The following is a 27,169-nucleotide window of genomic DNA, read 5'->3' on the forward strand; positions in this document are numbered from 1 at the left end:
CTATACTGCTGTATGTAACTGCCTCAGTTATGCTATTGAGAATGAAGGGGAAAGTGGACTGCATATTCCTGAATAACAGGGGAGATGGACCACACTAAGAAAATATTTGTGAACTCCTGCTTTAAGCTTTAGGAAAGGAAATACAAAGGCATACTTCAAATTATGTGTGTATTAGCAAAATAAGGAAAGTTGAGTGAATGAAAGTAGTGAGGGAGACTGGGAGGTTGGGCAGTTGTGGGATAGTAGAAGGAAAACATCAGAACCTGGGGAGGAGGTAAAGTAGAAGAAGAGAAGGCTGTTGAAAGAATTTTTTTTTTTTTTAATTTTCTCAGATTCTAGGCAGAGAAGGATTAGAAAGAGAAGACGACATCTTAGAAGAGAGTAGAATGTAAAGAAGAGTTGGTAGAGTTTGGCAGTGAAGAGTCCATCTGGAGGAGAAATATTATCAAAATTAAGATTGAGTCCGTAATCTTTTGCATTTCAAACATCACTAGTAACCATGTCTCTCACCCTGCCACAATCCATAAGTGGGATACAGCATCTCTTGGAATGAGCAAGAAACAACACAGAAAATAAATTACCAAAATCAATAATTTTTCTCTGCAGCAATCTATGAAATACAGATAGAAAATAATTTGCTTTTAACTTATTTTACATTTATTATGAATAAAGGACAAAAAGTACCTTTACTTCTTCACACAGTTCTGTAAGGCGAGCTTCTACATCTATGTTCTCTGGAAAGATTAGGATGCATATGCATGAAATTATATTTTACCAAATTCAGACCCATATTTTCCAACTTGTAGAACAATTCAACTTCCTTCATAAAGCAATTTAGCAAAAAAGACTCAAAGAAACCTTGATGTCATTTATAGTACTACCATTAATTTGAAATCTAGTACATTTCAAAATCTGAGCTACAACGTTTCAACTAATTATTAAGATCCCAAGTGTCTATGTTATTGTTTCATTTTATTTTATAATTACATTTGCCTGTTTTTTTAAAAAATCTCTCCTGTATCTGTTTGAAAGACTTATAAAAACAATGGGAAATGAGTAACTGACAATACTGAGGGAACAGGGACACATGGTATGCTGACAAATACACAAAGAAAACCTATTGATAAAGAGAGAAAAAAATGTCCTTTGATCTTAGTAACCTTAGATATTACCTATTACAACTTAAGGTAAAACATTTTCATACAGAAGTGTGATTTTTTAATTGATATCCCTTTAAAGTAAAGCAGCATAATAGCATGGAATTGACATTTGTATCTTAGTGATTTGAAGTTCATGATTTAAATCAAGACTACGGTCATGATGATGCAATCAGATCAGTTTGGCTGGACCCCTGCACAGCCTCACTCACTTCAACAGGACTCATTCTCATGGATTGGATTGCAGGATCAGGGCCTAAGGGTTGATTATATGATGTACATTCCTTATTTCAGGTAACACAGGCCTTGATCCCCTTCTAAATGTGAAAAACTAAGCACATAAGTAGTCCTGTTGAAGTTAGTGGGATTTCTTGCATGCCTAATACTCACACGTGTAAGTGTTTTCTGGAGCTGTTCCACAGTTATACAGAGTTATTTTCTGAACTTTATAAATTGTTCATTTTTCTCAACTAAAGAAAACTTCTGGACTAAAATGGTTTCATATCAATAGACAATTTTTGAATAATTAAAACTTTAATTTATTCTTTTAAGAAGTCTGAGTAGACACTGTTTTGTATGTACATAAGCATTTGTATTGTACATCTAATTTATATACTTGATAGTGTAAAAATAAACATTTTGCATAAAATTTTCTAAGGTATCTAAATGACTTAAGAGCCTAAGTCTAACTAGAAAAGGGGCTTATGCATTTTAAAAACATTTATTCTTTAAAACTATTCTTTTAAATATCTGCCAAACTGATGTTATAAGAAATATTGCAGCTCTGAAATAAATAACAATTAGAACTATTTTGTCTATACATTTGGAATGGCAGTATTTTTCTTTTGAAAGAGTTTAGAGCATAACAGTAGAATCTGATCATGTGCAGGGCTGAGAATGGGACACAACCTATTTAAATAAAAAAGAGGGTAGCAACCGAATGCCAAGGACACTTACAAAACAACTGCATATCTCTCACCTACTCAAAAATAATCTATTTTTAAAGAATTCCCTCAGATGAAATACCTTGTCAAATAAGTTGACCAGGCTACCAAAGTTACCACTTTTGTTACCTTAATTCAAATTATTCAAGGCATACATATTTGTTCAAAAAGAACTACTCTTTATCATTTCAAGTTGTCAATATTGTGTAATCGCACATGACAGCAGCTTGAAATTAGATCACAAAACGTGGATGACTTATTTATAAACATATTTCTACTTTTTGGAAATTCTTATGTGCCATCTTTACTCACACTGTTTAATAAGAATGAAGTTAGTGGTGAAATTAACAGGACTGTTTGCAGAGTAAGGCCCAGTTCTTACAAAGATTTATGCATGAGCCTCACATCATAAACTCTCAATAGTCTCACTGATTTATATTGCCAGGAGATAATTTACTTCTTCAATTGTCCTTGATTTTCATGATATTGTAGGTATTTCAAAAAATGGAATACCAGATAACTACCCTAGACTAATCTGTATACAAACACTAATTTAGGGAACATTCTGCCATCTTACTTCAGGCTGCATGAATAAGGATGGCAGAATATACCTCAAAATTAATTGTTGTGTTCAATTTGTATGGTTAATTCCATTTTTGAAACATTGCAATATCATAAAAATGAAGGACAAGTGAGGAAATACATTCTCTCATGGAAACATATGAGTTAACACAAAACTTCCTGTTATAAAATTTTTAGGATATACTTAATATTTACAGCATGACAAACGTCTACTTAATTTATATTAATGGATTTCTTACAATGTTTTAGGTAAAAATGTATTTAAAATACCTATTTTCAAAAAAGCTTGAAAGTAACTTAAAATGACCTAATCTACATAACTAAAAGCCTATTTCGTTTTGAGAAACCAAGCTTTCAATTTGTAGTAATGCAAGTTGTCAGAAACTTGTAAAAACCAGCAATTAAAAACAATTACATACATTCCTATAATCTAAATAGCTGATAAAGATAATTATCCCATCCTCACAACAACTTAAATGAAAATTTGTCATCTGAGATACATCTTCAGTTGTGTGTGGGACCATGCAAATTCAGTTACTTGTGAAAAAAATTATTTGGCTTATTCAACCATCATCATGCTGAAGGCTTACCATGTATGTCAACTGCAACCCAAAATTGATTTTACACTCCAGTTATAATACTTGGAGGAACAAGTTGAAAGATGAAACTGAAACTGTAATACTATAATTAGCTGAATATAACTAACCTTCAATCATATCACCTTATAAAGTAAAATATTCTGTATCAGTAATGTTCATCCAGCAATGATTTGATATGATTTTGCTGGATCTTTGGTTACAAAAACAATAAAAAATTCCAGACAAAACAGAGTCATACTTGGTCTATGCTAGGCCTACTAGAAGTCTCTGCACTGCCATGTAAGAGACCTGCAACTGATTTGTGGACCAGTTTCTCTCTCCCAACATCTGAGCTGGAGTGTGCTACAATATCATCCTCCCCTGACCAATTATAGAACAGTGCTGACAATCTCCAAAGAGAGAACAGCTGCAATTTAAGCTTTGAGAACTGGTTGGTTTAGAAATAAGAGAAAACAAGTCGGGAGGCTCCAGCAGAGACATGGAAGATTCCCCAGGAAGAAAATACATTCATCTTTATCATTTAGAAATGTAAAGTTGTACCAATTAATGAAGCTAAATGAAATTCTTGTTTTCTCCAGTTATTTGATTTCAAATCAGCTGAAGCCATTTAACTAATCAATCACTTCTATTTTATTAAACAGAAAGAAACTAAACTGTGTATCAATAGTGGTAGCTCATTCCACTGATATACAGTGCTAGATTTAGTCCAGCCACTATTTTCACTGGAGTTCCACACACTTGCATCAGGGTTGAATTGGTCCTTAGTTTTTTTGCTCCTTCTTAAACCTGAAACAAAAATACTCTGCACTAATAATAAAAATCTAAGGGATTATATCACCTGCTTTAAAAACATACCTAGATAGGCGTCTCTCTGGGTTCGTGGATATTTTCTTCTGAGAAGGCGTTCATAAAGGACCTGCATGCTGGCCTTGGCTAGTTATAAGGATTGCACACAGATGACTAGTTACTACACTCTTTTTTTTCCAATCTGTGCTTATTTGCCTTAAAGTTAGTAAGAAAGTTTATTGCTAGCCTAGAAATTAGTGCAATTAGAATAGAACATTAAAGCATATAATTTTAGTAAAGTTTCTAGATTAGGTGTTACTCATGATGTACATTAAGGATGTTTTTGAAATTTTCTAATGCCTGTTTTGTTTTTGTTTTTTAAAAATGAACATTGATCAAATGCTAACAATTAAGTTTATTTATAAAGTTCAATAGTATTTTGCGTATGCTGTTGCAAATTCAATTTGTTTAAAAAAATATAGATCAACATTTTAAATGAATAAAAATGTACATCATAGAATTAAGTGAACAAAAGAAACAAACTTAAAGCAAGATAAAGACATTTTATTTAAAACAAAGAATAACAATACTTTTTATGAGATCTAAAAAGGATTTGGGATTTTTTTTCCCCCCAAAAGCCTATTTGAATCTCAGATATAAAATATACTTTACCATGTAAAAACTCAAGATAAATAGTAATAACAAATGACAAAAATAAAACATGTATTATAGTATGTGAAAATCTAGTGTGCAGGGTTTTTTTTTATTTTCACAGAAGTGCAGTTGTCTCTGATTATTGCAGTTTTTAAAGAGAACAGTCCTTGTTCTTAGCTATCAGTAATGGTTATTTTCCAGAAGCAAAAAGTGAATACTGTTAGCAATGTTAGTATCTGTATAAACTGCTTTAGTCACTGTTGTCATATAAACAGTCCAGATATAGGTATATACACAATATAACAGAACTAAGAAAAAAAAATTCACAGACAAGAAAAAAGAAAAGATATTAGCATACTAAACTGTAAAGACTGAGAAAAAATTAAAACACAGAAAATGTCATCAATAAATGTATAGTATATATAAAAGACGAGTCAATTGTCAAAGCACTAAATATATTATTTTTGATTATTTCTGTTCAAACTTGCAGAATCTCATTCTGAAATAAGATTCTGAAATAAGTATGAGCCCAACCCACCTAACACTATGGGAATCTTTCCACTGACTTCAATGGGCCTTGGATGATACTCTACAGTTGTATTATTCAAATCCCGGTTTCTATTTTATTATATATATTTTATTTTATACAATATGTTAGGGAACTGAAGGAAAAGCTGTGATTCATTCAGGAGTTCAATCTGGAGTTTCAAGTAAGTAATTTTGGTATTCTAAGCATATCTTTACATAAAGAGTAAAACCAATAGATACTATTTGGCACATAAGGCATTTCCTTACTAAAAGCTGAGTCATTCACATAAAAAGGGTGTTCCCCGCCACAGGTAGATTAAAGTAATTGGCACACAATATTCTCTGCACTGTGATTATAAGCACTGATCCTGTTTTTGATGATAGAAAGCCTAGTTTCTAGTGTAAATGGTACTTTAATGAACATAAATTTTTATGCAGGAAGAAAAAGGCACTATATCAAATAGATTACAGTAGAACCTCAGAGTTATGAACACCAGGGAAATGGAGGTAGGTCATAACTCTGAAATGGTCATAACTCCGAACAAAATGTTATGGTTGTGCTTTCTAAAGTTTACAACTGAACACTGACTTAATACAGGTTTGAAACTTTACTATGCAGAAGAAAAAAGCCGCTTTCCTGCATAAAGGAAAGAGGGGGAAAGAGGTAGTTTACATTTAACACAGTACTGTACTGTGTCTGCTTTTTTTCTTCTTTTGTCTCTGCTGCTGCCTGATTGTGTACTTCCAGTTCCAAATGAAGTGTGTGGTTGACTGGTCAGTTCGTAACTCTGGTGTTTGTAATTCTGAGGTTATACTGTATTTATGGGGTATTCCTCATATAATAATTTTTTTTTTTTTTGGCAACTTTTCACATCTCAAAGTCCTGCATGGTAAATGCCTACTGATTACTCATCTTATAATGTTAAAAGACATAGCTAATTAACAGTAATGGAAATGGTAACCCCTATCAAATAACATACTCATGGATTCCAAAATGCCCTCCCCCCCTTTTTTTTTAAAGCCAAAAAGTTTTGATGTTCAACACAAACATGCTTGATATAAACTCTAGTGGTCTTTGAGAATGCCAATGTATTATCCCTTTATACCTATGCCATCTTTTTGGTTCCACAACTCAAAACAGACATTAGCTTAGTACTAATCTTGCATGTTAGAGTATGTCTTCACTTAAAATGCTACAGCATAAACATTGCCTACACCGATGGGAGGGGATCTCCCATTGGCACAGGTAATCTCCCTCCCCGAGAGGGACCTCTGTCTACACTGGGGGTTAGGTCTGTATAGCTATGTCTCTCAGGGGCATGGATTTTTCACACCTCTGAGAGACAAAGATATACTAAAGTAAATTCCTATTGTAGAACAGACCTATTATTAGAACTATATTTTAAAGCAATATTTCCTTAGCTCCATTTGCAAAAGGTGGCTGATTCAAACTCTAGTCAGTCTCTTTAAAGTCAATAAAATTTATCGAGTCACCTCGTATGTTTTCTCATCGTAGAAATATGTTCTCTAACAGTTCAATTTTAATCATGATAAGAAAGTGGCTACTCTCAAAACTAAGTGTAATCTTATTGACTGTTCAGTTACACAGATTTAGTCCATAGTGTAATCTGTTTTTCCAAAGTCTCAGGTAATTAATATTATGTCAATTGAAGAGCATACAGCCTTTAAAAAACAAAAAATTGACTTAGAAATAATTTCTTCTTGAGGCCTTATTTTCAAGTTTTCCCCATGATGCTCTTTTCAAATCAAAACTTAAAGCATTTAGAATTTTTTTTAGACTCAAACTTTCAACTTACTTATATACAACAATCATGATTCCTTACAGCATGCACATAGGCATAATACAGTATTTAGACTAGGGTGGGGATTTGCTTCAAATATTTTTAGTACTAATGTAATGATTTGAAAAAGCTACAAGAAAATAATTTAATCTCATGTAAAGCCAGTTTTTAAATCTTATTAACTTGATGGCAGTGTTTTTTGTTATATTTCTGATCATTACTATAAGACTCATTTCAATTCCAGTAGTAAAATAGCAGGTGCACAACAGGTACAACATGTAAGATGAATTATATTTCAGTCTAGAAGAAGGGAGAGAAAACAGGCTTTTCTAAGGAGCACAGCAAGAAGACAGAAAATATCTGTGTGATAGAAAATAAAAGTGATTTATTTTCTTGTGTTCAGCATACCCAGTTCTATTCGGTGAGAGGAGGGGAGCTCCTTTGCTACCATGATGAAATAGCTGTGTAACCCTTTAAATGCAAGCAGCAAACTGGCACAAAGTGTATAGTGGAGATTGTAGGCATGATTCAGGAAGGACTCCGCAATCACAAAACTGCAACCCTAAAAAAGGATTAGTATACATATTAATTACATACTATAAAATTGCATTAGCAGAATAACTAAAAAGATTTTCTATAGATCATCCTTCACCCCAAACTCATCTGAAACTGAAACTCATCCATGGGCCTGCAATTTCCACTGGAGTGCAATCTCACAAAAAAGATAAACATACTAAATTAGGGTGGTCAAGCGATTAAAAAAATTAGCCACAACTAATTGTCCTGCTAAACAATAACAGAATACCATTTATATTAAAATGTTAGGATGTTTTCCACATTTTCAAATATATTGATTTCAATTACAACATGGAACACAAAATGTTCAATGCTCACTTTATATTTATTTTTATTATAAATATTTGCACCGTAAAAAACAAAAGAAATAGTATTTTTCAATTCACTTACTACAAGTACTGTAGTGCAATCTTTTTATCATGAAAGTTGAACTTACAAAAGCCGAATTATGTACAAAAAATAACTGCAGTCAAAAATAAAACAATGTAAAACTTTAGCGCTTACAGGTCCACTCAGTCCTACTTCTTGTTCAGCCAATCGCTCAGACAAACAAGTTTGTTTACATTTGCAGGAGATAATGCTGCCCGCTTCTTGTTTACAATGTTACCTGAAAGTGAGAACAGAAGTTTGAATGGCACTGTTGTAGCCAGCGTTGCAAGATATTTACCTGCCTGATTTGCTAAAGATTCATATGTCCCTTCACGCTTCAACCACCATTCCAGAGCACATGCGTCCATGCTGACGATGGGTTCTGCTTGATAAGATCCAAAGCAGTGCAGACCAACGCATGTTCATTTTCATCATCTGAGTCACATGCCACCAGCAGAAGGTTGCTTTTCTTTTTTGGTGGTTTGGGGTCTGTAGTTTTCACATCGGAGTGTTGTTCTTTTAAGACTTCTGAAAGCATGCTCCACACCCCGCCCCAATCAGATTTTGGAAGGCACTACAGATTCTTAAACCTTGGGTCGAGTGCTGTAGCTATCTTTAGAAATCTCACATTGGTATCTTGTGTTTTGTCAAATGTGCAGTGAAAGTGTACTTAAAATGAACAACATGTGGGGTCATCATCTGAGACTGCTATAACATGAAATATATGGCAGAAAGCAGGCAAAACACTGAGCAGGAGACATACAATTATCCGCCAAGGAGTTCGGTCACAAGCTTAATTAACGCTTTTATTTTTAAACGAGCATCATCAGTGTGGAACCATGGCCTCTGGAATGGTGGCCAAAGCATGAAGGGGCATACGAATGTTTACCATATCTGGCACGTAAACACCTTGCAATGCCAGCTACAAAAGTGCCATAAGAATGTCTGTTCTCACTTTCAGATGACACTGTAAATAAGAAGAGGGAAGCATTATCTCCCGTAAATGTAAATGGACTTGTTTCTCTTAGCAACTGGCTGAACAAGTAGGACTGAGTGGACTTGTAGGCTCTAAAGTTTTACACTGTTTTGTTTTTGAGTGCAGTTATGTAACCAAAAAAAATCTACATTTGTAAGTTGCGCTTTCAAGATAAAAAGCTGCATTATGGTACTTGTATGAAGTGAACAGAAAAATACTATTTCTTTTGTTTATCATTTTTACAGTGCAAATGTTTGTAATAAAAATAATATAAAGTGAGTACTGTACACTTTGTATTCTGTGTTGTAATTGTAATCAATATATTTGAAAATGTAGAAAAACACAAAATATTTAATAAATTTCAATTGGTATACTATTGTTTAACAGTGCAATTAAAACTTCAAATAATCACAATTTTTTAATCATGATTAATATTTTTGAGTTAATTGCGTGTGTTAACTGTGATTAATCGACAGCCCAACACTAAATATTTTAAGTTTTCTATAAAAGGGAACTTGAAACATATATCACAGCCTTTTGGTAAAATTCTTCCCTTTATGTCATGTCACTAGGCATAGTAAATTGCCTTTAATTAAGTTTCTCCTTTATTACCATTCAAAAAGAATTATTACCCAACAAAAATCAGAAATATTATAAATAAAATAATCAATAATATTCTTACATCTGCTGATAATTGTTTTGTATAGTTATTGCCGAAGACCACACTTTCAAGAGTAGGAATCACAGTGTCCCTCTGCTGTGCTGGTGTGTTCCTGTTTAACCAAGTATTCTTCACGGGACGAGGAAAGCTGCCAGAACCATTTACAAATAGAGAAAAATATCCACTTGATTATAAACACAAAGTGAATTGAATACATGTAATAAGGAGTGTGTGCCACAATTATTTATCATAGTAGCAGAAATTCTTAACACAAATTATTTGTGTTTTTAATGAAAGTCACAGGGAATCAAGATGTTTGTCCACTGCTTGCAGGAAGAGCAGCCTGTTGGAGCTAGCTGGTGGGGGCTTGGAACCAGGGTGGCCTGGCAACCCCTCATAAGCTCCCCTAAGATCCCTGTGCGGCAACCGCCCAGCAGGCCATCAATTGCCGGGCAGTTCTGGTGTCCCTCCCGCCACTGCAATGTGCTGCTCCTGCTCTCTGCCTTGGAGCTGCTCCCAGGATCCTCCTGCTTGCTGTGCAGGGGACGTGGGGGGGAGAGGGGTGCTGATGTCAGAGTGTCCCCCTGTCCCTGCTCCTGTACCCCATCTCCAGAGCAGCGGGGGACACACAACAGGGCTCAGGATGGAGGGAGCTTGCTGGCAGCAGTTGATGTCTCAACTTGCTGATCTACTTAAAAAGGCAGTGTACTTAGAGTGGGGTCAGAGTACTTAAAAGGGCAATGTACATCTCTGTCTGTCTGTCTCTCTCACTCACACACACACACACACACACGCACCACCCAGCACTTTGGAAAGTGGAGGGAATTGATGTGCTCCAGTTGGATAGCGTGGGTTCATCATCACGTTCAGTTTCCGCAAGGAATGTTTGTGGCCACTGCCATGCATCTATTGTGTTTCCTCCCTCCATTTGTGCTGCCTTGTAGAGTGTGAGGCTATATTAACAACGTGTTAGCCCTTAAGGGCTCATCCGAGTGCTAAGTATCAGGGGGTAGCCGTGTTAGTCTGTATCCACAAAAATTTACCATCAGATACATCTGAAGAAGTGAGGTTTTTTTACCCACAAAAGCTTATGCTCAAATAAATCTGTTAGTCTTTAAGGTGCCACTGGACTCCTTGTTGTTTTTATCCAAGTGCTAGTTCAACATTTAGCAGCAATATCCCACCCTCTTCCACCTTCTCACTTCACCACCTCAACCAAGCTTAATAATCATCATTGCTGTGTACACTATTGTTTGTTTAAAACTTATACTGTGTGTGTGTATGTATGTATGTATGTCTGGTGAAAAACATTTCCCTGGCACCCAACCCCTAGATTTACATTAATTCTTATGGGGAAATTGGATTCGCTTAACATCGTTTCGCCTAAAGTAGCATTTTTCAGAAACATAACTACAATGTTAAGTGAGAAGTTACTGTATTTGTAGCTTCACACCAGAATGAAAAGCAAGCTTCATCCACACTGTGGCTTGTAGCTACACAAGTTAGTGAAGGTCTCTGGCAATGGCAAGGTAGCAGAGGAAGGGTCTGGCAGCTCCCTGAAGCAGAGAAAAGCTCTGGCAGCAGGGAGCTGCCAGAGCCTTTCCCCAACACAAAGAGAGACTCTGGCAGTGAGGAAAGGCTCCCACAGTGAGGAAGAAGCAAGATACTACACTGCTAAAAATAGCAAGGTACACAGGAGAGGCACTACTTGAGAGCATAGAGAACCATGTAGAGTACATACCCTAAGGGTTCTGGTACGTCTTTACTCACATAAGCAGTGCCGCACTGTCTATGTTGCTATTTACAAACATTCTAGAGGGACATGCAGTGTATGTACTCTACACATCGCTGTAAGGAGTGTACAGTATAGACATACCCTTAATGTTTCTTTCCTCAGACAAGACAAAGGGCGATACAGTCTCTTAAAATGTGTATGTACAGCACCAAGCACAATAAGACCCTACTCTCATTTGTGACATCTAGGTACTACTGTATTACAAATAATATTCAAATAAAACCATGCGGTAGGTTCTCTGACTGCAATAATGGTAAAAGCTGCTCAGCTGAGTCCTATTTTTGTTGTTGAGTCACAATAGTACAGATCTAGAATATAAATGTAGGCTACAGAGCACGATATTGCTTATTTGTGTATGGAGGGGTGGGGAGAAGAGGAATAGATGGTTGTTTTGTTAATTTGGCATTATTAGTTTAGTTTACCTGTTTGCATAAATATATATACTACTTTAAAAAAAGGTTTGTTTGTAGGTTTTTCCATAGCTGCAGACAACCTAACAGAACACTTTTAAAACTCCATCAGTTAGATTACTGAAATGTAAGTTTCGTATGGGCATGTAAATAAGAAAAAGAAACTCTTAAAATAAACACTTTAATTTAACACATACTGGTAAGGCCATCAGAAAGGTACCAGTAAAGAATACCACCAAATACAGGGTCACTCCAAACCCTGCTATAATGAGAATATACACGCCCACATACTCCTTTATTCATTATTCCACAGTGTCTTCCTGCAAAAAATAATTATAACATAACACTGTGGGGGGAAAAGTGGTGTTACTCTCCCAAGCTCTGTCCACGAAATAAGCCTCTTCACCCAGGACAAAATGAAGCATCATGTGCAGTAGACTATGCTCAATTCATAACAGGGTTATCCCTCTTCTTTCTGGCATATCCTTTGATAATCTATGTACTAGTTAAAGCTGATGTGGATAGTGTCATCACTATGCTTCAGAGTTAACGGTCTATTTAAATAATCTATGGAAGTTTACACCTCAGCTACTTTTTCAAGCTGCCTGAACACTCAAAAAGACACTACCATACTGGTTATACTGTGTTCACATTATATAGCTTTTCTTCACATCTACGAAGGCTAGAGATGTAATAAAAAAAATGAAAGCAGATTCTGGAGTACGAAGTGTAGAAATCAGGAAAGAGTACTATCTCAAGAAGCTGCTGAGCATCAGCTCAATTCAACCCATGGATAAAAAAGATAAATAAAATGAATAGAGATCACCTCACCCTAACTACAGATTGTATGAACACTAGCAGAGGATGATATTACTTGCTCTCTACTTCTTTTCTCTTGGGTGTATTAAATTATTATAGTTATCTGTGTTTTACCACCCGCACTCCTTTTATTCTAGCACAAACTAGAACTCAAAATTTCACAGTTTTAGGAAAAAAACAAAAAACCACCAGAACAGCTTCTAATCTAAAACATCATAAAGCACAATACATCATATACATAAACTTATTCTAAGTATTATATTCATTCTCATCAAAACTCTCAAGTAAATTACAATAACTAATAATCCAATACATTAATTGAATCTTATAAATGGGATATTACCTTATCAATGGCTGGTGTAGAGCAACCAAAGAAGCATGGACTGTAACAGATATGACAGAGAGGTGGAAGTAATCAAACATAACATTGACGTAGTGATGAAGGCCCTGGTGTAAGCTAAAGTGCAACTTTAAAGTTCGACTACTAATTAGTTGCAGTGTGCTCAGATCATCTGGCCTTGGGGGAAAAAAAAAAGTGTAATTACTGGAACAATGTTTTAAGTCATCCAATAATAAAATCCCCAATACAAGAAACAGCAAGCCATTATTTAAACAACACAAGGCCATAGCCATATTGGTTTTCAATAACTTTAATATATTAAATATAGTATTATTTTATACCATATCATGTATAAATATAATTACATCTCTAAAAGGGAACAGCAGGATGAATAGGTAAACAACAAGGAATCTCTCCTAAACACAGTAATTAAAGTCTGCAAGCTGTCTCAAGAGATTAACCAGATTTCCTTGCCCATACAAATAAACTTCTTATATATGAATAGCTGATTTAAAATAAATTAAGCATTGTAGATTTTAAAAATGTTTGAGCAATATTTTGTATGTACGATGTTATAATTTTAATCTCTCCATTTAAAAAAAGCAGTTAACAGGCATTTCAATTATTTAACAAAATAGATATTTTTAAACTTACGAATAATCTGTGTCTGTGAAGTGTAGATCTAAGGATAGCAGGAAATTCATTTCATTAAGGGATTCTTCAATCTGAAAAGGAGTTAAAAACATGACAATTATGTTCAGTATTTTGCAAATTATGCCTAAAGGATCTGAAGTATCTTAATAGTTAAATATACTTTAATGGCAGATTACCTTCCGTTCATCTAAGAGCATTTTAATTTTGAAGATCATAACATCATTCACAGAAACCTCCTCATTTTTGTAAAGAATTTGAAATGTTTTACTGCAAATTACATTGTCATGGACTGAAGCTGGAAAGGCAAGATCAGCACCTGAAAATCAAGCAGACATTGAAGTTTTAAAAGAATACAGTGCAGATAATGAAAATATTCTTTTGTTCTACTTTGAAACCTATTATTATTTTACAGCATCCAAATGTGTGCTAGACACCTTACTGCAGCCAAGGTCCTAATCTCGAAGAATTTCTATCTAATTTCAGATATGATGCAATGAAGTGAGCCAATAAAACAAGGGAGAGGGGACACTGCAGGAAGAATAGGAGGTTACAGCAATCAGATTACAGAGTTACTGAGCAAAGGTGTAACACAGTGCAGTCAGATTTTTTTTAAAAGAAAAATTATATTATATAATGTAACATACAAGTGTATTTGTTGATTTACTTCTTGTGGCACTGGCTTAGGGTATGTCTACACTATGGGATTATACCGATTTTACTGAAACCATTTTTTTAAAACAGATTGTATAAAGTCGAGTGCACGCGGCCACACTAAGCACATTAATTCGGCGGTGTGCGTCCATGTACCGAGGCTAGCGTCGATTTCCGGAGCGTTGCACTGTGGGTAGCTATCTCATAGCTATCCCATAGTTCCCGCAGTCTCTCCCGCTCATTGGAATTCTGGGTTGAGATCCCAGTGCCTGATGGGGCAAAAAACATTGTCGCGGGTGCTTCTGGGTACAGCCTCACTCCTCCCTCCGTAAAAGCAGCAGCAGCCAACCGTTTCGCGCCTTTTTTCCTGGGTGAACTGTGCAGACGCCATAGCACAGCAAGCATGGACCCTGCTCAGCTCAAGACAGCAATCGTGGACGTTTTAAAAACCTCGTGCATTCTCGTGCACTCAATGCTGAACCGAGACCTGCAAAGCCAGGCGAGGAGGCGGCGGCTACGGCAGCGCGGCGACGAGAGTGATGAGGACATGGACACAGAATTCTGTCAAACTGCGGGCCCCTGCACTTTGGAGATCCTGCTGGTAATGGGGCAAGTTCTAGCCATTGAACGCCGATTTTGGGCCCAGGAAACAAGCACAGACTGGTGGGACCGCATAGTGTTGCAGGTGTGGGACGATTCCCAGACCTGCGAAACTTTCGCATGCAGAAGGGCACTTTCATGGAACTTTGTGACTTGCTTTCCCCTGCCCTGAATCACCAGAATACAAAGATGAGAGCAGCCCTCACAGTTGAGAAGCGAGTGGCAATAGCCCTCTGGAAGCTTGCAACGCCAGACAGCTACCAGTCAGTCGGGAATCAATTTGGAGTGGGCAAATCTACTGTGGGGGCTGCTGTGATGCAAGTAGCCAAAGCAATCACTAAGCTGCTGCTACGAAAGGTAGTGACTCTGGGAAATGTGCAGGTCATAGTGGACGGCTTTGCTGCAATGGGATTCCCTAACTGTGGTGGGGCGATAGATGGAACCCACATCCCTATCCCTATCTTGGCACCGGAGCACCAGGGCACCCACTACATAAACCGCAAGGGGTACTTTTCAATGGTGCTGCAAGCACTGCTGGATCACAAGGGACGTTTCACCAACATCCACGTGGGATGGCCGGGAAGGGTTTATGACGCTCGCGTCTTCAGGAACACTACTCTGTTTAAATGGCTGCAGCAAGGGAATTACTTCCCAGACCAGAAAATAACAGTTGGGGATGTTGAAATGCTTGTAGTTATCCTTGGACAGTAGTCAGGAGCTGTTCAACTACAGGCTGAGCAAGTGCAGAATGGTGGTAGAATGTGCATTTGGCCATTTAAAGGCGCACTGGCGTACATTACTGACTCGCTCAGACCTCAGTCAAACCAATGTCCCCATTGTTATTGCTGCTTGCTGTGTGCTCCACAATCTCTGTGAGAGTAAGGGGGAGACCTTTATGGCAGGGTAGGAGGCTGAAGCAAATCACCTGGCTGCTGATTACGCACAGCCAGACACCAAGGCGATTAGAAGAGCACACCAGGAAGCGGTGCGCATTAGAGAAGCTTTGAAAACCAGTTTCATCACTGGCCAGGATACAGTCTGACTGTTGTGTTTCTTTCTCCTTGATGAAACCGCCCCCCCCCTTGATTGACTCATTCCCTGTAAGCCACGCCCCCCCCCTTTCGATCACAGCTTGCTTTCTAAGGAAATAAAGTCACTCTCGTTTAAAAATCATGTATTCTTTATTACTTAATTATAAAAGGAGGGAGAGAACTGACAAGGTAGCCCATGTGGGGTTTGGGAGGAGAATAGTAGGGAAGTAAAAGGCCCCTATAAAAATTTCATAATTTCATAATAATGAGAGCCTTTTGGTTGGGCTGTCCACTGGGGTGGAGTGGGCGGGTGCACAGAGCCTACCCCCATGAGTTCTTACTCGTCTGGTGGGTGAGGAGGCTAAGGAACATGGTGAGGGGGGGAGGGTGGTTATACAGGGGATACAGCGGCACTCTGTGATCCTGCTGCCGTTCTTGAAGCTCCACCATATGCCGGAGCATGTCAGTTTGATCACGCAGCAGCCCCAGAGTTGCAGCCTGCCACCGCTGATCTTCCTGCTGCCACCTCTCATCTCGAGCATATCTCCTCTCATCTCGAGCGTCCCTCCTGTCCTCACGGTCCCTGGCATCTTTCCTGTACTTTGCTACCACGTCCTTCCACTCATTCAGATGAGCTCTTTCATTGCGGGTCACTTCCATGATTTCCGAAAACATTTCTTCTCGCGTCTTTTTTTTCCGCCGCCTTATCTGAGAGAGCCTTCGGGACGGAGTAGGGAGGCTTGAAAAATTTGCAGCTGCAAGAGGGAAGGAAAAAAGGGAGAGAAGTATTTAAAAAGATACATTTTAGAGAACAATGGTCATACTCTTTCACGGTGAACAACACTATTCACCTTACATAGCACATGTGTTTTCACTACAAGGTCGCATTTTGCATCTTAATATCGAGTGCCTGCGGCTTTGGGGTTACAGATCACAGACGCAGGTCCGGGCAGCAGAATTCGGCTTGCATGCGGCCATGGTAAGCCATTGTCTTTCGTCTTCTGCAGCCTTCATCTATCCAGAGCCCTCCTTTCCCAAATAGCAAGCAAAGCCCGTTGAGTGCTGCTTCTTTCCTGTTAACGTACAGCAGCAGAAACCACCCCGTGGCTGGTATCATGGAAGATCACTGCTAAACACCCCCTTTCCCCCCCCCCCAACTGCGTGGCTGGTAGCAGGAAAGATCCCTGCTAGCCAAACGCGGAAAAGCTCAGCGCCACTCGCGCCCCCCCCTTCCCCCTGCTTGGCTACCTGCAGGGAAGGATTTCTTGTAAGCAACAGGCAAACAGCCCAGTAGGAATGGCCATCTCTGTCCCCTTACTTAAATTCCTGAATTTCAACCAGGTTACCATGAACGATATCACTCTCCTGAGGATAACACAGCGAGATAAAGAACGGATGTTACTTGAATGCCAGCAATCACCAGGACCATAAGCAGCTAGGCTTTGTCATGCAATAATACCAGATTACTTGCTACATGCATGTTGTGGTCAAGTGTCCTACCATGGAGGACGGAATAAAGCAGCGCTGCCCAGAAACCTTCTGCAAAGGCTTTTGGAGTACCTCCAGGAGAGCTTCATGGAGATGTCCCTGGAGGATTTCCGCTCCATCCCCAGACATGTTAACAGACTTTTCCAGTAACTGTACTGGCCGCGAATGGATCCCAAGTCCTCAGGGCAAAGTAATCATTAAAAAACGCTTGCCTTTAAACCATGTCTTATATTTACAAGGTGCACTCACCAGAGGTCCCTTCCATGGCTTCATTGTCTGGGATAGTTGCTTGGGAGGGCTGGGAGGGTAATTCTGTCAGGGTGAGAAAAAGCTCCTGGCTGTTGGGGAGAACGGAGTGCTGTGTGCTCTCTACAAGCTCGTCCTCCTCTTCCCCGTCCACAGAATCCTCAGCCACAGCTGCGATTACCACCCCCACCTTGGAATCCAAGGACAGGGGTGGGGTAGTGGTGGCGGACCCCCCTAGAATTGCATGCAGCTCAGCGTAGAAGCGGCATGTTTTCGGCCCTGCCCTGGACCTTCTGTTTGCTTCTTTGGTTTTCTGGTAGGCTTGTCTGAGCTCTTTAACTTTCACACGGCACTGTACTGAGTCCCTGGTATGGCCTCTCGGCATCATGGCCTTGGAAATTTTTTCAAATGTTTTTTCATTTCGTCTTTTGGAACGGAGTTCTGTTAGCACGGAATCCTCTCCCCATACAGCGATCAGATCCAGTACCTCCCGTGAGCTCTTTTTCGATTCTCAGGAGACTGCATTGTTACCTGTGCTGATGAGCTCTGCGTGGTCACCTGTGCTGATGAGCTCTCCACGCTGGCCAAACAGGAAATGAAATTCAAAAGTTCGCGGGGCTTTTCCTGTCTACCTGGCCAGTGCATCCGAGTTCAGATGGCTTTCCAGAGCGGTCACAATGGTGCACTGTGGGATAGCTCCCGGAGGCCAATACCATCGATTTGCGGCCACACTAACCCTAATCCGACATGGCAATACCGATTTGAGCGCTACTCCCCTCGTCGGGGAGGAGTACAGATATCGGTATTAAGAGCCCTTTATATCGATATAAAGGGCTTCGTTGTGTGGACGGGTGCAGCCTAAAATCGGTTTAACGCTGCTAAATTCAGTATAAATGCGTAGTCTAGACCAGGCCTTAGAAGTGATTCTTCGCGAGTGATTTAAAATGAGAAGAGGGCAGTTAAATATTTGCTAAACCTGTAATATATTACTTCTTCTTTGTTCCCTTATAAGATCCAACAGTCTCATGCTTTTTTTTTTCTCATTGGAAATCATAAACAAACAGTACAGTTAAATTCTTCAATCATATACAAATATGTACTACTGATAAAAAATATGGACACTAAACTATTTTTGCCTAATTAATAAACCAAATAAGGTAGTGAAATGTAAAGATGGGAAGCACACTGAAGTTGCCTGAATCTTCAAAGCAATGATACTTAGCACTTTTCATTTCCATATTGTTTTACAAACTCTAAGTAATCAGTCCTCTCAGCATCCAGTGAGACAGTTGTGTATTACCCACATTTTAGAATTGGCAAAATTCAGGCAGAGAGGTTAACTGACTTGACCAAAGCCACCGAGTAAATCAGTGGATGATCTGGAATTAGAAAGTAGGTGTTCTTGGCTTCCAATTCTGTGCACATTACTCTGACTACATTACATCGCATCCAAGTCTTATTATTTGTTCAATATGGCACATTTACTTTAAGGACAAGATGGACTGAAGAAAATGTGTGAACAGAAATATGGCAAGAATGGTTAGAGAAGTGGAGAGACTGACTTGGAAGGAAAGATTTAAAAAATTGGGTAAGTAATGAATAGTCTACAAATATTTGAAGGGTGTGACCAGAAGGTAGAGGATTCATCCAGCAAACAGAAGGGATTTAGCTAGGAGTAAATGAGATACAATTTTAAAAGCAAATATTTACTGATAGTGAAATGCATTAGCCTATTGAATAATGACCAAGAAAATACACTTAAAACTAGAGTAGGCAAAATAAGAGTAAGAGCAGGAGGAGGTGCGAGCTCTGTGCTGGGGCCGAGGGGTGCGGAGTGTGGGAGGGGGATGAGCCTGGAGCAAGGGGTTGGGGTACGAGAGTTTGGGTGCAGGAGGGGGCTCAGGGCTGGGGCAGGAGGTTGGGGTACGGGGGTGTGTGGACTCTGGGAAGGAGTTTGTGTGTGGGAGGGGACTTAGGGCTGGGGCAGGGGGTTGGGGTGCGGGAGGGGGTTCAGGGTGCAGGCTCCAGCTGGGAGGTGCTTACCTGGGGCGGCTCCTGGAAGTAGTGGTATGTCCAGCAGCAGCTCCTAGGCTCAGGGACGGCCAGGCAGCTGTGCATGTTGCCCCCGCCCACAGGCGCCAGCCACACTGCTCCCATTGGCCGCGGTTCCCAGTCAATGGGAGCTGCGGAGTTGGCGCTGGGAGTGGGGGAGTGCAGAGACCCCCTGGGCCTGCCTGTGCCAAGGGGCCGCAGGGACATGCTGGCCACTTCCAGGAACTGCAAGAAGTCAGGGCAAGTAGGGAGCCTGCCTTAGCCCTGCTACGCTGCTGGACTTTTAGCATCCTAATATCTCCCAGATTGGCTTCAGTAGCCTTTGGGAGATCGAGCCCAGCCCCAGCCACGCCAGTCAGATCAGCCCTCAGCCTCAGCCGTGCCAGTCAGCCCTTTGATCGGTTAACCACTTAAACAAAATATTTTTAATCGTTTAAACGGTTAACTTTTTAAATGATATTGACATCCCTACTTCCCAGTACCTCTTGTCTGGAGTTTGTCCTTCTCCAGAGGCCTTTTCAGACAGGCTATTGCAGTCTCAGCCCTGCTCCTTGGGCAGGGTCTCTCATAGGCTCCCCTGCCTGGAGAGCTTTCTCCTGAACTTCCACAGATTACTGTCACGTTTCCAGCCTTTGGCAGTTTCAGTTACTCTCTCAACCACACTCTCTTGCAGCTTCCTGCTACCTTTTATATTGGAATCCCCTGATTCCACTTACAGAAGGCTCATCTTGTAATCAGGGCTGGCTTAGCCCCAGGGTCTCCAGCCCACACGCAAATCATTCTGTTACAAATACATATTCCTGTGAAGAGTCCTTTTGGGCTGATTCCTCAAGCCCAGTTATCAAGTAGGGGCCTATGCATCATCATCTACTGCATCATCCTCCCTCACATTTACATGATTGGGACAGTTCCCTCTCCTCATTCCTCCCCATTAATAAATAAATAAATAATAAAATCAAACTTAAAGAGCAGTGATTGTGAGTGAGACCCGTTACCTATGTATGGAACCCAATGTGACAGAGGACTTGACAGACTTGACCCAAGTCTTGGCAGTATTGGCAGAGAAAGAAACTACTCCTTTGATACCCCGGCAGATACTTTAAAAAAAAAAAAAAGTAACTACAGACTCCTCAGACTAGTCTCTTAACAACCTTAAATATACTCCAGGGGGTTAATTCCTGTGGGTTATGCAGCTTCAGAGTGGGGGAGACTGAAAGGTCAAACTAGGGAATCTCTGAACAAAATCAGTGGATAATTCATTCATTCTTGTACCAACATGGAAGCAGACAGACCATCCCTAATCTGATTAATCTTCTCCTCAAAATAACAAGCAATTTCCACACAACAGGAGGGACTCAGAGCAGCTACTGAACTAAACCTGTCCAGATTTATTAGACTGGGATAGTAGGCACTAATAATGTTAGAACAATTCCCAGGGTATATGATTGTATCCGTTTCCTTACATCCTTTATATAACAACTGGTCTTAGATTGTAAACTCTAAAAAAGAGGACCTGTGTATTTCCATGTGTGTATATATGGTACAATGCACAATGAGACTCAAGCTTGATTGAGGTCCTTGGGCATTTCTTTAACATTATGTCTACAAAATATACATTAAAAGAACGTTAAAGTTGCAAAATCAGGAATTATTAGGAAATACCAGAATTATGGTTGCCTATGCAAACTTAATTTGTCCCCATTGAGCCATTATGGACTAGGCTTGTTAGAATTTGATTTTTATTTTCTTTGAACTTCGTTTGATAATATCCATTTGTTTTTAATTTTTTAAAATCAATCAATTTAAATTTTCACAGTTGTAGGAAATTATGGTAGTGTCAGACAATAATTACTTAATGAAGGCTCTTTAGAAGTTGAGATTCAAAAAGTTAAAACTTTATAAACATTAAAAAACAAATGATTGTCAAATCATATGTCAAAATACACAAAGTAAATAGCCTTAAATCAAACTCTAAGAAGTTTTCAAGTACGTTTTTCATACTTTGCCTTGCTGTAAATTTTGATCATTATTGATGGAATTAATGAGTGTGGGTGGTGAAACTGATATTTAGCTACATTTACCAATAAAAAACTAATCCCTCCAAGCCTAATTATGACAGTCTTTACTTACACATACTATTACTTTCACGAGACCCCCTTCCCCATTCAATGAATGGGTAGTTATTCAGCGTTTCCTTTTATCCTGCTCATTCAATGTGCAGCCTCAAACCTTCTTGGCTGGAAACACTATCCACACCATGCACTAGATAGAAAATTGCTAATATAGTATCTATTTTTAAGAAAGGGGGAAAAAGCGATCTGGGAAACTACAGGTTCATTAGTTTGATCTCAAATATATGCAAGGTATTCAAACAAATTTTGAAAGAGAAAGTAGTTAAGGAAATAGAGGTTGATGGTAATTGGAATAAAATACAACACGGTTTTACAAAAGGTAGATTATATGAGACCAACCTGATCTCTTTCTTTGAGAAGATAACTGATTTTTTTAGACAAAGGAAATGCAGTAGATCTAATCTACCTGGATTTTAGTAAGGCACTGATACAGCTCCACATGGGAAATTAGTTAAATTGAAGAAGATGCAAATTAATACAGTGTGAGAATTGAAAGGTGTATGAGGAACTGGTTAAAGGGGAGACTACAATGGGTCATACTGAAAGGTGAACTATCAGGCTGGAGGGAAGTTACTAGTGGGCTTTCTCAGGGATCAGTCTCAGGACCAATCTTATTTAGCATTTTCATCCATGACCTTGGCACAAAAAGAAGAAGTCTGCTAATAAAATCTGCAGATGACACAAAGTTAAGAGTTATTGCCAATACAGAAAAACAGAACATCATACAAGAAGATCTGGAGGACCTTGAAAACTGGAGTAATAGAAACGGGATGAAATATAATAGTGCAAAGTCATGCACTTAGGGATTAATAACAAACATTTTTGCTATAAGCTGGGGATGTATCAGTTGGGAACTACAGAAGAGGAGAAAGACCTGGGTATATTGGTTAATCACAGGATAACTATGAACTGCCAATGTGATGGGGCCACGAAAAAGGTTAATGTGATCCTAGAATGCATTAGGCGAGGTATTTCCAGTAGAGATAGGGAAGTGTTATTGCCATTATACAAGGCACTTGTGAAACCCCATCTGAAATACTGTGTGCAACTCTGGACTCCCATGTTTAAAAAAGATGAATTCAAACTGGGACAAATGATGAGAAAGGCTACTAGAATGATAAGAGGAATGGAAAACCCACCTTAGGAGCAGAGACTTAAGGAGCTTGGCTTGTTTAACCTAACCAAAAGAAGGCTGAGGGGAGATATGATTACTCTCTATAAACACATCAGAGGGATAAATACCAGGGAGGGCGAGGAGTTATTTAAGTTAAGCGCTAATGTTGACACAAGAACAAACAGGCCATCAACAAGTTTAGGCTTGAAATTAGACGAAGGTTCCTAACTATCAGAGGAGAGAAGTTCTGGAATAGCCTTCCAAGGGGAGAAGTGGGGGCAAAAAACCTAACTGGCTTCATAAATTTATCACGCTCAGTCTTGGAGTGCATGGTATGATGAGATGCCTACAATGGCATGCAGCTCATCTATGACTGCTAGTAGCAAAAAAACCCAATGGTCGGAGATGGGGCACTAGATGGGGAAGCCTCTGAGTTACTACAGAGAATTCTTTTCCAGGTGTCTGGCTAGTGGGTCTTGTTCACATGCTTAGGTTCCAACTGATAGCCCTATTTGGGGTTGGTAGGAATTTTCCCTCAGGTCAGATTGACACAGACCCTGGTTTTTTTTTGCTTTCCTCTGCAGCACGGGTCACTTGCAGGTTTAAACTAGAGTAAATGGTGGATTCTCTGTAACTTGTAACTTTGTAACTCTTTAAATCATGATATGAGAACTTCAGTGACTAAGCCAGAGGTTCTAGGTCTATTATAGGAGGGGTGAGTGAGGTTCTGTGGCCTGCAGTATGCAGGAGGTCAGACTAGATGATCATGATGGCCCCTTCTGGCCTTAGAGCCTGCGGCTCAGACACAGCTTCACTGTTGTAGTTGAAACTTTCAACAACAACAAAAAAAATTTCAGTTTGAGGCAGATACCCTACATGGAAAATTTCTGCTCAAACAGTTAAAATTTGACCAAGTTATAAGCAACTGAAAACGGGGTCTTAAAACGGAAAGTATTAAGCAAACTTATGTTAGGAATTCAACATGGCACACATTAAATGGATTGCTAACCGATAGGTCTCTAAATCTAATTGTAGAAGGGGAATCATCAATAAACAGCTGTGTTTCTAGTGGGGTTCTAAGGGTTGGGTTCTTAGTACTACACTATTTAACATTTTTATCAATAATCTGGAAGAAAATATAAAATCTGATGAAGTTTGCACATGACACAAAGATTGCGGGAATGGCAAATAATGAAGAGAACAAGTCACTGATACAGAGTGATCTGAATCGCTAGGTAAGATGGGCACAAGCAAATAATATGCATTTCAATACAGCCAAATATAAGGTCAGCCATTTAGGAACAAAGAACATAGGCCATAGTTACAGTATAGGGGACTCTACCATGGGAAGCAACAACTCTTGGAGTTATGAGGATAATCAACTGAACATGAGCTCCCAGCACGATGCTGTGGCCAAAAAGGCTAATGCAATCCTTGAATGTACAAGAGAAGCTCAAGTAGGAGTAGGGAGATTATAGTACCTCTGTCTTTGGCACTGGTGTAATTGCTACTGGAATACTGTGTCCCAAATTCATGAAGGATGTTGATAAATTGGAGACAGTTCAGAGAAGAATCAAGAGAATGATTAAAAGATTAAAGAATCTGCCTTACAGTGACAGACTCAGGGAGCTCAAACTATTTAGCTCAATAAAGATACTTTTATACTCTGTGATCAAATCACCCCATAAGAATCTATTTTCAGAACAGAAATTTATATAAGAGGGCTTATCATTGTAGCAGAGAAAGGTATAATGCGATCCAATGGTTGGAAATTGAAGTTAAACAAATTCAAATAGAAATAAGGTGGAAAATTTTAACTGTGGGAGTAATTAATCATTGGAACAATTTACCAAGGGTTGTGGTGGATTCTCCATCACCAGAAATTTTTTAATCAAGATTCGATATTTTTTCTAAAAGATACGTTCTAGTTAAACCAAAGCTACTGAACTTAAAGCAGGAATTAATTGAAGGAAATCCTCAGGCTTGTTTTATGCAGGAGGTCAAACTAGATGATCACAATAATCCCCTGAGTTTAAAATCTATGAATAGTGCCCATTTATAATTATAAGCAGGAGAGGTAACACCACCTATTAAGGTTGCCCCATAATTCCTATTGCAAAACCTATTTACAATTGCTTATAACTTTTCCCAACTTTAACCATTTGGGCTGAAATTTTACATGCTGATTGTCAGCCTCAGGCTGACCTGTGTAGTAAGAGGAGGCCCTAAGATATAAACCTTGGTATCAGAGGCCTGGTATGAGGCCTGAGGCCTGAACTAAAGTAATGGTCAAGACTTTGCTAACATAAAGCAAAGTTAAGCTGTGAGCCAGAGGCAGGCCCTGCTCACAGAAGCTGGCACGAAAAAGGCTGATGCTGCAGAAATACATATTCACCTAGCATATCAAAGGATAAACACAGTATTAGAACATATTATACTGAAACATTCCATAGATAAGGAAAGGACAGGCCGACCCATCCCAATGACAGGGGCAAAAGGGTAAAATGATGGATAGAGTTGTTTTGTACGAACCAACATGTACAAGGTAGAAGGCGGTGCCTTAATACGTAGAAGGGTTGTAACTTGCTACGTAGAGAGGTTGTACCTCAATACGTCAGGTGTGATGTGTAACTTGTTTGTATCTGTGTATAAGAATGCATCCTTGGGGCGGTGTCTTTGTCCGGCCGAAGGGGGAGTGGAAAGTCCCGCCACTGAGCCGGGTCCATTGCCAAGAGGCACTTTCTCGTAGTATGCCCTGAGTTAGGCTAAGAAACCTACAGGGAACTGCCATTGTGTCCGAGGTCGCAATAAACCTAGTCGACGTGACTTTGCATCTTACTGAACTCTGTGGTTATTGGGGGTTCTCGTCGGGTCTGCTGTGTCAGCTATCTGCAGAGCTGGGGCAGCACACAGAGGGAACTCACGCATGCAGCCGAGTGATATCAACAAGGAGAAAGCAGAGCACCATACCGGTACAACTCTGACAACAACCTGTTTCGGGAAATTTCAGCAATAATGGTTCACCTATTCGCAAGAATGAGGTTAAAGAAAATACATTGTTTTGCACATAATAAATTCAGGCAACCTTTTCTTTGAGAAGATTCAGCACCCGCATGCTTTGGAGCAGAGATCTGAAATTTGGCCAGGTTCAGTTGGGGAGGGGAAGTTTTTTTGTGTGAGAATGTATGTGTGTATGTCAGCCATGTGCCTTTTGGCACCCACATTTGGCCAAGTTATAAGTGTGTGGAAAAACTGCAGTTTGTACATGCTCAGTAAAGAGTAGCTAGAGCTTCAAAACAAACTTCCCTGAAGAGTCCATCAGCCAAGGGATGAGCCAGACCGTCTCTGAAACTGGAGCTGTAGGCGACAGGCTGGGCTGGATCAGAGCACCGGAACTGAAAGCAGGAAGCCTGTCTCCCCTAAACTCTCAGTGAGCCCCTTGCTTACACCCAAGCAAGCATGGAGGAGGACTGCTGCCTGATTCAGCTGACAAGAGCTGGACTGGGGTGTGGGGTGAGGAGGAGAAAGGCATTAGATTGGGTCAGGGAGCGTGGGGTTGAGTGGGTGGAGAGACTGGGACTAAAAGCTCTTGGGGAGGGAGTGGGAAACTGGCACTGGGAGTTACGTTGGGGAGAAGACTGGAACTGGCTGGACAAAGAGGCTGGGACTAGGAATAGGGTTGAAGGGAGGAAGGCTGGGACTTGTTTTGCAAGGAGACTGGGCAACACAGATTGGACAAGGAGATGGAGGAGGGGAGACAGACTGACTGGAAAAAGAGACTGGGACTGGGTGTGGGGAGGGAGACTTTAGGAAACAGCTATTTAGATGGTATTGTTAAAAGCTATGTCAGTAGGGCTACCCTGATTCTCCTTCCCCACTTTAGAGCTATGTTGTACTCTTGACTTCCAAGGTTTACGCCAAAGGCAATAAATTCCTTTTCATCAGAATAATTTAATATATATAGCATTACATAAAGGCAACAATAATTATTCAAACAAACGGACTAAAATTCTAATCTCATAAGTATATTAGAACATTTTTCCTTTAAAGTGTGGTTCCACTTAAAGTTACTTAGTTACTTTTAATAAAGTCATGGCGATTGATGTCTCTCAGTGAGTCCACATTAAATTTGCTCACTTTACAAGCAAAAAGATGTCTTTCTACCTGGCAACCCTGCAAACTCAACACAAAATCTGAAAGTCA

General features: G+C 39.5%; 1 protein-coding gene across 4 annotated transcripts in view; it reads right to left on the reverse strand.

Annotated features, from left to right (window-relative positions):
- Window positions 1–27,169, reverse strand: part of FAM135A (family with sequence similarity 135 member A) — a 158,497-nt gene that overhangs the window by 69,174 nt on the left and 62,154 nt on the right. For all 4 annotated transcript variants that reach the window (XR_005595899.1, XM_039529293.1, XM_039529296.1 and 1 more), the window contains exons 5-11: window positions 13,829–13,968; window positions 13,653–13,723; window positions 13,002–13,175; window positions 9,656–9,782; window positions 7,461–7,614; window positions 4,138–4,215; window positions 685–734 (exon numbers count right to left, since the gene is read on the reverse strand). Coding sequence is in view for 3 of the 4 variants with exons in the window: in XM_039529293.1 (XP_039385227.1) it covers window positions 685–734; window positions 4,138–4,215; window positions 7,461–7,614; window positions 9,656–9,782; window positions 13,002–13,175; window positions 13,653–13,723; window positions 13,829–13,968 (794 nt within the window). In the remaining variant the exon portion in view is untranslated. The remainder of the gene's footprint in view (window positions 1–684; window positions 735–4,137; window positions 4,216–7,460; window positions 7,615–9,655; window positions 9,783–13,001; window positions 13,176–13,652; window positions 13,724–13,828; window positions 13,969–27,169) is intronic.

This window comes from Mauremys reevesii, linkage group 3, assembly GCF_016161935.1.
Source record: "Mauremys reevesii isolate NIE-2019 linkage group 3, ASM1616193v1, whole genome shotgun sequence".
Classification (NCBI taxonomy): domain Eukaryota; kingdom Metazoa; phylum Chordata; order Testudines; family Geoemydidae; genus Mauremys; species Mauremys reevesii.